Source organism: Palaemon carinicauda, chromosome 19, assembly GCF_036898095.1.
Source record: "Palaemon carinicauda isolate YSFRI2023 chromosome 19, ASM3689809v2, whole genome shotgun sequence".
Lineage (NCBI taxonomy): Eukaryota > Metazoa > Arthropoda > Malacostraca > Decapoda > Palaemonidae > Palaemon > Palaemon carinicauda.
The window spans coordinates 123,168,894-123,182,177 of record NC_090743.1 but is presented as its reverse complement, the minus strand read 5'-3'; the positions used below and the strand labels follow the sequence as shown (position 1 = coordinate 123,182,177).

The 13,284-nt window shown below is 34.4% G+C and overlaps 1 protein-coding gene across 10 annotated transcripts in view; it reads right to left on the bottom strand.

The window, feature by feature from the left end:
* LOC137658815 (broad-complex core protein isoforms 1/2/3/4/5-like) overlaps positions 1-13,284 on the bottom strand; it is a 158,750-nt gene that overhangs the window by 98,796 nt on the left and 46,670 nt on the right. For all 10 annotated transcript variants that reach the window (XM_068393880.1, XM_068393877.1, XM_068393879.1 and 7 more), the window contains exon 5: positions 8,540-8,596. In XM_068393880.1, the coding sequence (XP_068249981.1) occupies positions 8,540-8,596 (57 nt within the window). The remainder of the gene's footprint in view (positions 1-8,539; positions 8,597-13,284) is intronic.

Here is a 13,284-nt window from a genome sequence, read left to right as displayed (position 1 = left end):
GTCTTGGGTTAGAGTTCTCTTGCTTGAGGGTACACTCGGGCACACTATTGTCTTATTTCTCTTCCTCTTGTTTTGGTAAAGTTTTTTTTAGTTTATATAGGAGATATTTATTTTAATGTTGTTGCTCTTCTTAAAATATTTTATTTTTCTTCGTTTCCTTTCCTCACTGAGCTATTTTCCCTGTTAGAGCCCCTAGGCTTATAGCATCCTGCTTTTCTAATTAGGGTTGTAGCTTAGCAAATAATAATAACAATTACTTTCTATGATACTGGAACCATTACAAAATAAATGGGTCTAATATAAATTACATAATTACTGACACTAGCTAAAGTACGTGCATTTAGAAGTTATATGTATTCACTCTGTAAAATCAATAGATATATAAACAATAAGAGCAACTGGTTGGATTCCCAAGGTAAAATGATGGCATCTTCAGCACTTTCACAATTCCAAGCAAACAAGCGAAAATTTAACACAATGTGTAATCTGTCATAAAATGCTTTTAGAGGGTTACACAAAACACAGAACACAGTGTACTCTTAGATGATGGTTTACTTCCTGTCATCCTGAATAGTGACAAAGACCCATTCTTTTTTGAGAGGAACATTCAATTTCGCAGAGACATAAACTAAACATGGTTGTCACATGTGTAAACAATATGCATCAATTCAAGGCTGCCCTCACAGTTTAAAGGCCGCTCACGAATGGCAGGCGCAAGGGACAGTGACATTGCTCTATCGAGCAGGACAATGCCCTAGAGACTGACCAAATACACATATGATCAGCGCCCATGCCCCCTCTCCACCCAAGCTAAGACCAAGGAGGGCCAGGCAATGACTGCTGAGGACTCAGCGGATAGACCTATAGGCTCACCCATACCACCTTAGCTCACAAGGATGGTGAGGTTGCAGCGACCAAAGAAACAAACGAGTTTGAGTGGTACTCGAACCCCAGTCCCCAACGTTACCACATTGGCCACCACAACCCTACGCAAATTGAACCTCACATAAGCAGCTATAACTATACTTGGTCTTCCCATGTTGCAAATATAATGTTTCCCCGCATACTGGGAGAAAATGTTGTGGATATGTTGAATGCAGCATCTATATCTCATCATGCTGTGCAGAGAAGAACATTTGACTTATGCAAAAATAACAAAGATTATGTTATCTTTACCATTTAACTGGATGGATCAATTGATAAACAATTGTGATTTTGATTGATTTAGAGTTTTCTGGCATCCTGATATCAAAGGTCATTAACGTCGATATAGTTTGTTATAAATAAAGAATAAAGGGAATTCAATTTTTTTCAAAAAATTAAGCAATGTCCTTTTAAAAGTTGAATAGCTTTCAGAAGACCTGCTTCTGAAATAAATCTAAAAAGCACCACTAGCATAGTGCAATGCATCAAACAGATACATATTTCTTATAAACCATCGTGAACACGAAGGCTTGTTCATGCTAGATGCATTCAAAAGTTAACCTATAATGAGTATTTTCTGATCTTTTGGAAACTAGAGCAACAAGAATCATTTGTAGTCGAGTACCCAGTAACTATAAACTAAGTACATTCCTGGGAAAACAGGGTAAGATTTAGAATTCATGACTAACTGTTTATACACTTATACCAATTAAATACACACACACATCCTCCAAGCAACACTACAACACTAATTTTTAGGCTTTTCCTTTGACATTGGAGTTACCTTCACGAGGTAAAACAAGTAAAGAGGAATTTATACATTATCAAACTTTCAAGTGAGCATGATTAGAACATTGGCTATTTTTCATTGTCAGGTAATTCTATCAAGAGATTTGCAGTCTTATTAATCTACATCAAACTGCGCAGTCAATTTAAAGCTGCAATGAAGGTCTACAAGTTTTTTTTGGGATACAATGCTCTATATATGAAGCACCAATCCCACCACCCCAGTATCCTAAAGAAAAAAATATATGTATATATTTTTTTTTGGTGGAGGGATTAATGACACCCTAGAGATGTGGTGAATATTATCTGCCACTGGGGCAGGAAGGCCATTCTGTGCCAAGATACAGATCCAGTTTCCCGCGTACGGGGCACCGGCGGCACTAGCCCAAACCGACAAGAAAAAATGACAAATTAAAAATAAAATGTGACAGCACTTAGAAATGAGCTAACACCCAAAACAAATTTCTGGGCTCCGACCCGTGTCGGCCAGTGAAATGCTCCTTTAGCACTATTTCTAAGGTATATAACTGCTATATATTACCAGAGAAAAAATTGCATGGGAATGCCAGGTTGAACCCAGCTCGCTCACCTGTATAAGGTGTCGATATAATACTGGGGCGCGATAAATCACAACCAGAGGCCTCGCACCATTTAGATGTCTCCTGTCAAAATCCCCGAACAGCGAGGCGCCGTTCAACCTCGTACTACTACTAACCAACCCACGCCAGTGACGTCACTCCTTTTATAGCACGCAGTTTGTTAACAATACTGTGTGTTGTGTGTAAATTTCCTCTGTCACTACATCTAAGTTAAGTACCAGAGATATGAGTTTTGAGATTTTGGAGGGGGCCTTGTCCGTTTTTGTTTATATTATTCAGTTATTATTCACGACCTTGCTGGGTCTCCCTTGGTTCAGGCTCCCTCCTCTCTCTCTCTCTCTCGTTCGTTCTAACGATTTTCAATTAGTCCTCCATACTGATTGTTTCTCGTTGTGGGGACACGGGTCTCTCACCCAGAAATAGATTTTTCCTTCGTCAAAATCCCTTTATCAGCCCTGGAATCTCTCATACGAACAAATCAAGTGACTGAAGGCCTTGACTTAAAAAGTTAATACTGTATAACAACATAAGAACATGGATGTATTGGCATCGTAACAAAGCCCTCTAACTCTCCGAGTGGTGAACAGGGAGCACAAAATATTATCAGCCCAAAGCAGGTGTTTTGTTTCCCTTTAAATTCAAATACCCCTTTGACTGAATTTTATGTTTCACAGGCCCTCCTATATATTGTACCTGCTGGTACATAAATATATTCCAACCAACCTCAGAGGGGTCATATGTTGGGCATGAACAGCAGGACTACCGCAGATTCTTGAGATCATGCATATGCATACATGATAACCCCTATGGTGCCTTTCCCCTCAAACTAGTACCAGAAAGGCCAGGCTTTGCTGCCGAGGGCTCAACAGGTAAACCTATCTCTTCTTGCCCTCCCCCCTTAGGTATAATACCGTCGGTATAATACGCTACTTGGGATTTGGGAAGGTTTTGTTGGATTTTCTATTTTGGAAAAAGTTTTATCTGAAACTTGCCCAACTACACTGCCTGAACCTGGTCCTACTTTATTTTTATAAAATGACCTCTTAACGATACCACCCGCATTACTACGAAATGATCGACATTTAATATTACTTGGACAAACTTTCCAAATCATTGTGTAAAACAGTAACTAATCTTTAACAGAACTAGCGTATGTGAAGGCTTTCCCACAGAAAACTTGAAAACTCCCTCAATATTACATAACAATCATTTACACAAGCCCCAATTGTTATTATTGGCAGAAAAAAAAATACAAATACAGAGGATGAAATGATACTTTATCCCATTGTTAGGATTTCTTGCTACGAACACCAATAAATTTATATATGTTCAAGTAAATAAATGTCATACTAATACCATGATATCATGGTATATACATAGACTACATTATACTCATGGTACAAGTGTGTACAGTATGTAGGTGTGTGACTGCAAACGTACGGGTAGTGTGCGTGTTACAACAATATCTATCTGATTACCAATAAAATTATAATCTTTTTAATTACATACTATCAAATATATGTTAAGCACTCTTCAATAATACCAAAGCATTGGAGACTATACCCTTACCCAGCCTATTCGTGAAGTAAATTCCCAATCAAAATAAAGATAACTTTCATTACAAGGAGATTATGTTGTAGTACCATATTTAAAAATGCTCTTGAAACACTAAAAAAATATTGATTCCATCATTTTCAACAATTTGGTTTGAATGATTTAAAAAGAAATTTCACCATTAAATACAAAAATCGTTTCCTTTCACATAAAAAAATCCATCATGCAAAAACACTTTCCTGGGGCTGTCACAAAGGATTGCATAAAGTTTGCCCTTGTTGCAGATAACACAAAAGAGTTTCTTTACATTAAAAAAAAATTGGACAATTAAAGTAACAGAATATATTAAGTGGCAACCCTACGCAGTCCTATGTGTCAAACCCTTTCACATTCAGGTACATCAATTTATCTGCACAAATACATCAGCCAGAAAAAAAATTATTCTTTACGAACTGACGACTGAATTCCATTGAACTGTATTTAAAGTTTCGCTTTACTTTCATAAAAAATTAAATGAATAGATCTTTAAAGGATTCTAATTAATCCAGGTAACTAAGTTTTACTTCCTTCCAGGGTCTTATGGTATTTTCTTCAAATCTTTAAAAAATTCTCTATACAAAAACCTAACATCCTTGCCTGTAGTATACTATAGATAACTACACAGTGTACAGAAGGTACCCTACAGTGATTTTTCCCTTTTTCTTTAGCTACATGAATATTACCATTGCCTGTAACAAAAATCTAGACTTTCTACCAACCCAAAATAATCAATTCTAGAATCTTATTATTTCAAAACACGATGGTTATCATATGTCTATTATAACCCAATGCTATCTAAAATTGTTTCATTATACTGTACATAACTAAACCTTAAAATAACTTTCTTAAATAAAAAAAAAAATAAAAAATAATTTTTTCGTCCACATAATGAGGCCATAACAACCATAAATTCTTCTAAATTTACATAATTCAAAACTGATAATCAATTTTCATTTTTTTTTATTATTTGATCTTATAAATTTTTACTTTTTTTTTCTGGCTAAAATCTTCTACCAAAGAAAATTCTGAACTTGCACAAATACCTTAAACTAGAGAGAGAGGCAGTCACAAACTTCTGAGACTTAAACCTTCGAAATGGAGTATGTGGGGCACGACCGCCCACACTGTTTATCACACTTGTCAAAAGCAATGCAATGAAAAACAAATTCAAACAACATAATGCAGCCACATATGCCACAGGCACAGTCTCTTGATTTGGAAAATACATAAAAGAGTACTGTTATGACATTTCACAAATGTTATTTATGCAAACCTGGAGGGGCTAAGGCTTGACTGATTATTCCAAACGCTGAGGAGAAAATATGCTCGCTTCTACATATAACGACATATGTGTTTAACTTATATTGTATGGATGACCCTAACGCAAGATAAGTTCGCTTTTAACATACGTATATTTACTGTATTACGGAATAAAGTACCATTCTATACAGTACTGTCCGTATGTATGTATGTATGGTATGCATTATATATATATATATATATATATATATATATATATATATATATATATATATATATATATATATATATATATATATATATATATATATATATATATATATATATATATATATATATATATATATATATATATATATATATATATATATATATATATATATATATATATATATATATATATATATATATATATATATATATATATATATATATATATTCATTCATGCTGCGAAACATGATGCGAATATTTTTCTGACTCGCATTGCAAAAAATTCTCTATGATAAGAAAAGTGTTTTGCCAGCCTGGCTGAGAACAAAATAGTCACCAATTAAAAAGTTTGAAGAAAACGGGTTGTTTACTCAATAGAAAATGTATATCGCTATACAGTAGTAAGGGTAACTATAATAGTACAGTGTATATGGTACGGCATATCTTGTGTATGTTACAGTATGTATTGTATTATTTTCCAATTAATATTGCTTTAAATTCTAATACCTACTTAATTTACAGGTATTAAAAGTTAGTTTAGATATAATGAATGGTTAAAATGTATTTGGCTGGACAGTATCATTGTGGTTATACTGTAGCTTTATTATGAAATTTAATGTGGTGTTTTTGTATGGTTTGTAGAGAATTAGGAGATTTACATGTATAATGTGATTCGTAACACAAAATTTTCACGAAACAAAAGCCATTCCAGAACGAATTAATTTAGTGTTGTGACGCATTACTGTGTATATACATACATATATATATATATATATATATATATATATATATATATATATATATATATATATATATATATATATATATATATATATATATATATATATATATATATATATATAATCTATACAGTATATATGTTATCATTAAGTATGAGTTTGTGTACACAATTCTGGACATTGGTATAGCTCCTGTGACAGATGTTCTTAAATGAAAAGAAAAAACGAGATTAAGGGAAAAAAGTTAAACAGTCAGATGAGAAAAAACTGAAAAGAAAGAATTGAAGTTAAGCAGCGTAGAGAAATTTCAGTAGAAGGACTAGTGTAAATTTTTCATTTAGTTTGAAAAGCTGAATATTAATACCAACAGACTACATCCACGTAAATACAATCGATTAGCCTTGACGAGCAATACCGAGGACCTGATTCGCGGCGTCCCCCAACCCACACTGAAGAGTCGTCGCATAATGTTTAAAATATATCAACATCTATCATTGCAGCTAATAGAAAATAGGAAAATATTAATTTCAATATCTACAGCATTCGGTTATATTTCTTATGATAAAAACCAACACCCAGTTACCCCAAAACTAAACAAAATACGATGACAAAACTTCATCATACGCTAGAAATCTTCCCTTCATACTAATTAGGAAATATTTTTTCCTATAAACTTCTCCAAAGTTCACAACTGAAAGTGGCACAAGAAGAAATAGAGCCACCATATATCACAAGGCCATCAGAGAACATCGTTAATCATTATTATGCAGTTATAACCAAACTATCCCCCCCTCAATAAGAGTAAATTATAATGATCATCATCATCTCCTCCTACGCCTATTGCCGCAAGAGGGTATTCTGCTAATAAGGACAGCATCATCAACATACTCTAAGTCACCTAATTTCCTGTTACCAATCCAGTCCAACCCTTCTACACCATCCCCACCTATCCTATGCATTACAAAATCCATGAGGAGGATAAACAACATAGGTGACAACATATTCCCTTGGAGTACTCCATTGTTCACAGGAAATTCCTTTGATAGGACTCCACTAACAACAACTTTGCACTTTATATGCTCATGAAAAAGTATAATGAAGTATAAACATTTTCCAAATCTATTTTACTCTAGTTTTAGATAAATAGCATAATTATATCTACCAAAGTCTGAATATGGAAACACCTGAGAACCATAAGAAGAAATACTATTATAGTCAATAATTTTATTTACGACTCCTCCTACACTGATCAAGTTCAAACTGTGCTTTTCCTACGAATACATGCCTCGCTCTTACCACATGTTAGGAACATTCCAATCCCAACCTATAACATTGTATATGTTCATATCCGAACATAATACCCTAATTAAAGCTTCTCATGGCTTTAAAACACATTGCTTGAATAAAAAAAAACATTAAATGAACAGCCTATCTTACAATTGAAGAGCTTCAAGATGTCAAAAGTGCAACAACCATCAGTATACCAACTTTAGTGCAAAACAATACTATCCCACATCAGATCCTCTATAATTATGCAATACCTCTGAAATTATTCTCTAAGCATGAATTGCAACGAAGTATTGTCTTCCACTCCTATAATACTAACACCAATTACATGTACTTCCTATATCCTAATGAAATTTTAATGCAAATTAAAAAGCCTTTTGGTCAATAGTGTCTATGACCTTACCGCCATTTCTGCATCATATGAATGTATAACTATCTTAAAAAAATTCACATGAGGCCTTTAAAACATATGTTTACTGAACAAACTCGTGGGGTTCCCCATCAACAACACTATAAACTATAAAGTAACCGAGATCATAGCAGGCAAACCTTGAAGACTAAAACAAGTGATCAACAAAGAATATAACATAAGTGGCATCTTAAAATGATTGTGGCGAATCCCACATCAAAATCTAATGTATTATCTAAGAATATTATCTACTTCATCCATTTTGATCAGAGCTCTGAAACCCTGAAATATACATTTACGAATAGGAGCATACTTTCCCCCCCTTTCAAGTTGAAACTGGAAATGTATACAGAAACTCAAAAAAGGTGAGAAATGGGGACGTTTCTAGTTAATCTCATTCACAGGAGAAACAGAAACACTGTTGTCGCCACATACATATTTATTGCAAACGTTTCAACATTTCAAATGTCATCATCAAAGCTACCTAAATTAAAGTAATTGTTTCTTCTATCTTTACTTTAGGTGACACTGATGATGACATTTGAAATGTCGAAACGTTTGCAATAAATACGTATGTGGCGACAACAGTGTTTCAGTTTCATCTCAAAAGTTGTACAGAACTTCCAATTATTTCAAATAATTCTCTACCAAACTTCAACTGTTAGAGGCAAATGATTCCTGTGTTTTTTATATGTGGCTGCATTATAAAATCTCAGATCCTTTTCCTTACCTTGAGAAGAATCATGCTGACCAAGAGACCCTGAAGTTCCTGGACCCGGATATAACCCTGTCGAAGGAAAAAAGGGAGTCAGAAAAAAAACTTCCTGTACACAATGGTTATAAAAATATCGACTTTTAAACTAACACAAGGCTCCAACTCTTCCATTACCACCTTATAAGCAGCTCATCTAAGAGAAGGACACTCCAAAATCAAACCAGTGTTCTCTAGCCTTGGGTAGTGCCAGAGCCTCTGTACCATGGTCTTCCACTGACTTGGGTAGAGTTCTCTTGCTTGAAGGTACACTCAGGCACACTATTCTATCTTATTTCTCTTCCATTTGTTTCGTTAAAGTTTTTATAGTTACGGGATTTTTTTTTTAATGTTACTGTTCTTGAATTATTCAATTTTTTCTTATTTCCTTTACTCACTGGGCTATTTTCCCTGCTGGAGCCCCTGGCCTTACAGCATTCTGCTTTTCTAACTAGGGTTGTAGCTTAGCAACTAATTCTAATAATAATATTTACATTGTTACAGTTCTTAAAATGTTATTTCTTGTTTCCTTTCCTCACTGGGTTTTTTCCCCGTTGGAGCCCCTGGGCTTATAGCATCCTGCTTTTCCAACTAGGGTTTAGCTTAGCAAGTGATAAAAAATAATAATAATTTGTGGCCTGCTTGGAGAACACTGTCTAAAACCTGCCTTATATGAATAAACAGCGGTAGTTCCAATAAGTTCTTGGCATCCTTCGTGTGGTTCACAGCAGCAGAATGTCTTTACGTCTTACTTGGTCTCGCCCTGCTTAGCTGTTTTCAACTTTTTCCAATAAAAACAACTTCAAGCTAGCCATATACATTCATTAAAATGCCACAAAATTGCTTATGATCTAAACTACAGTATATGATAATAAAGACAGTTTTTAAAGAGGATACTCCCTACTAAGATTCTTTGGTGGGTTTAACAAGATACCTCTTCAAGTACCTCAATCTCCTCATGAACTCCATGAGAAAAAGGTCAGTCCTTTCTTCTAGGATAAAAATCATCTAATAATATTTGAACTTTCTAAACAAAGTCCAAAAATTTGCAACTCTTTTAAATGCCACCGTGGTTTCCCGTATAAAACTTCCAACCTTTAAGCACTCTCTCAAAGGTTAGTATCTACACTTACATTTAGTGTTTTTTCTCTTTTATTATAACAATCATATGGCAATCTACCCAGTAAATAATGGCCATTCCCAAACCCCCTTAAATTTTTAAATCTTAATATAACCTTTCAACAGCTAAGAATAGCAAGTGCAAAAGTAAAGGAATAACTGGTCTAGGGAAACTTGTGAGATGAGTAGAGATAAGATAGCAGGGATTATAACTGCTATCTTCTTATAACAATTTTTTACCTCAACAATAGCTCTAAAAAGTCTAGCACTTATGAAGCTCAGTCTTGGAGTCGAGTACATCCATTTGACTTATGTATAATAAATCTGGTTATCGAGTTATCCTGACTTCGTGCAGTAAATGCTAGTCAACCTCTATTAATCAGCTGATCATCGAATGGTAATTGGGATTTTTACGTCCTAACTGCTAGGCACAACATATCTCAACCACCCGTTGAGATACTACTGCTAGAGTGTTATTAGGTCCTTTGACTGGCCAGATAGTACTATACTGGATCTGTCTGCTTACAAATCAAACCATTGTTCACTAGTCTTGGATAATGCCATAGCCTCCATACTATGGTCTTGCACTGTTTTGGGTAAGAGTTTTCTTGCTTGAGGGTCGACTCATGAATACTATTCTGTCTGTTTCCTTATTTAATTTCCTAACTGGACTATTTTCTGGCTATTTTCCTGTTGAAGCCCTTGGGCTTATAGCCTCCTGCTTTTCCAAATAGGGTTGTAGTTTACCTAGTAATAATAATAACAGAAATAAAGGACGAGGAAAATATTCTTTAAAGTATAAGCCCTTCAAAGAAGTATTACTTACAAAATCATGTGTCTATTTAATTGAGAATTAGATTTGATGGATCGGCATGTCACAAGATCACACCCCATGACTGGACTTGACAGGAGAGGAGCATACTCATGAGCTCAATTGGTTAAGGCAGATATATCATAGAGAGAAAAAGAAGGGACTAGAACCAGAAGAATGGATTTTTGCCCCAGAATCCATAGCGTAATTGCTTTGTTGAAGTCCGAGCTACTACTTAAGAATTTAACCTCTCTGTGCTAGATCCCTGTACAGTGAACCCTCGTTTATCGCGGTAGATAGGTTCCAGACGCGGCCGCGATAGGTGAAAATCCGCGAAGTAGTGACACCCTATTTACCTATTTATTCAACATGTATATTCAGACTTTTAAAACCTTCCCTTGTACGTAGTACTGTTAACAAACTACCCTTTAATGTACAGAACACTTAATGCATGTACTACAGTACCCTAAACTAAAACAGGCACAAATATTAAAGGTGATTTTATATCATGCATTTCCTAAACACGCTAAAAAGCACGATAAAAAATGGCAACCAATGTTTTGTTTACATTTATCTCTGATCATAATGAAGAAACAAACTGGAGGTAGAGCTTTGCTTATTACCCAGACATATTTCCCATACTTTTCCCTTAGAACTACATCACATCTTCCTACTTTAGATATATATATATATATATATATATATATATATATATATATATATATATATGTGTGTGTGTGTGTGTGTGTATATATATATATTTATATGTATACACATATACATACCTACATATATACATAAATACATGCATACATATATATATATATATATATATATATATATATATATATATATATATATATATATATATATATATATACATATATATATATATATATATATATATATACATATATATATATATATATATATATACATATATATATATTACTGTATATATATGGGTTATGGAAACAATCCGCGAAGTGGTGAATCCGCGATGGTCGAACCGCGAAGTAGCGAGGGTTCACTGTACCCTGAAGAAGTGCTTATAATTCTCTTCCGGCATTCAGCTTCATTATCCCTCTTCTTTGAATCTATGTAATTAGGACAAACTTGTATCTCATCCTCTGATGCATCTATTCTCGTTGCATCAGCTCGGCATACAGTACTTTGTCTTGGCAGATTATATACCGTAAGTAAGGATTAAAGATATATTTTTAATCTTTATAACTTTGCATGGAAAACCAACTTGAGGTTTAACCCATTTTGAAGGCATGCTTCACTATCTCAACTTTAAAAAAAAAAAAAAAGAAGAAGAAGAAGAAGAAGAAGAAGAAGAAGAAGAAGAAGAAGAAGAAGAAGAAGAAGAAGAAGAAGAAGAAGAAGAAGAAGAAGAAGAAGAAGAAGAAGAAAAAGAAGGAGGGATGCAAGGTGTTACCCGGGGAATAAAAAAAAAGTGCTTATGATTTTTCCTTTGAATTTAAGGATTGAATAATTCCTTTCTGGGCTCGACCTGTGTCGCTCCATGAAATGCTCCTCTAGCACCATTTCTAAGGCATAATTATTGCTGAAAATACCAGTGAAAAAGAGAAATCCTTTCTATACAAGAAACAGCAACGAATTTTGAAATTATTCATTGAAATGAATATGCAAAACACCCACTATGGGACTTCTCTGAAATTTGATGATCAGCTGGCACCAGGTCCAAAGCAGTAGAACCTGAACAAGCTACTAGGCCACAGGTTAAGAACTATTCTCCTTCTAAAGAGGGAGGGGGAAACATACTTATAGCAGCAAGAGTTAGAAAAGATGATGGAACATCTCGTGCAATTAGTTTAGTAGGTAGTAGGTTGGATCTTAGGAGAATTGGTAATGATACTCCATTAGGCAAATATGTTTGTGGTAGCTCTAACACTGTTGATTACCATCCCGATTTCCACAACTTCCATATTATTTAAAAGTTATTGAACGTCTTATGACAAAATGTCTAAATAGATATGCCAAAGGTAATAAACTCTTCTCAAGTTTGCAGTTTGGCTTTTGTTAAGACCTTGGAGCATGTGATGCCATTCTTAGAATCTCCAATGCTGTACAGAAATCCAGAGATTGTGGTCTGGAAGTCTGTATGATTGGTCCTGATTTCAGTGCTGGCTTTCACCACGTTAAATATGAGGCCCTTGTTTTCAAACTCAAAGAGTTGAACCACAACAAAACTCAAAGTATGATTGTAAGTAGGGTGAGGACAATGGCTCCTCATAATTTGATCCCTGCATTGATAATGTTTCTTTAACTCTGCATAACTTAAAAAAAAAATTAGGAGTGATTCTTGATAGTAAATTTACATTTGCGAAACATTTGGTCTGTCTCTTCTTCAATTCCTAAAAAAAATTTGCTTACCGAGTAAGTCTTAAGATTTTCGGTGATCAATCTATTCTGAGGTGTTTTAATTTTTTCCTTCTGCCTTACTTCGAGTACTGTATTATTCTCCTGTCTGGTCTCCAGCTGCTGATTCTCATCTTAATTTGTTGGACAGGAACTTACTGTCTATTAAATTTCTTATTCCTGATCTAGATATTAATTTCTGCCACTATTGTTCAGATAGATTGTTATGCATGTTGAAAAAGATTTTCCATAATTCTGACCATCCTTTGCATTCAGATCTTCCCAGACAGTACCCACCACTTCATAATACTAGGTATGCAGTTAATTTCAATAGTCATGCTTTCTCCATCATAAAACTCAATACTAGACAGTATTCTGGAAGTTTTAATCCAGTTGTAGAACAAGCTTT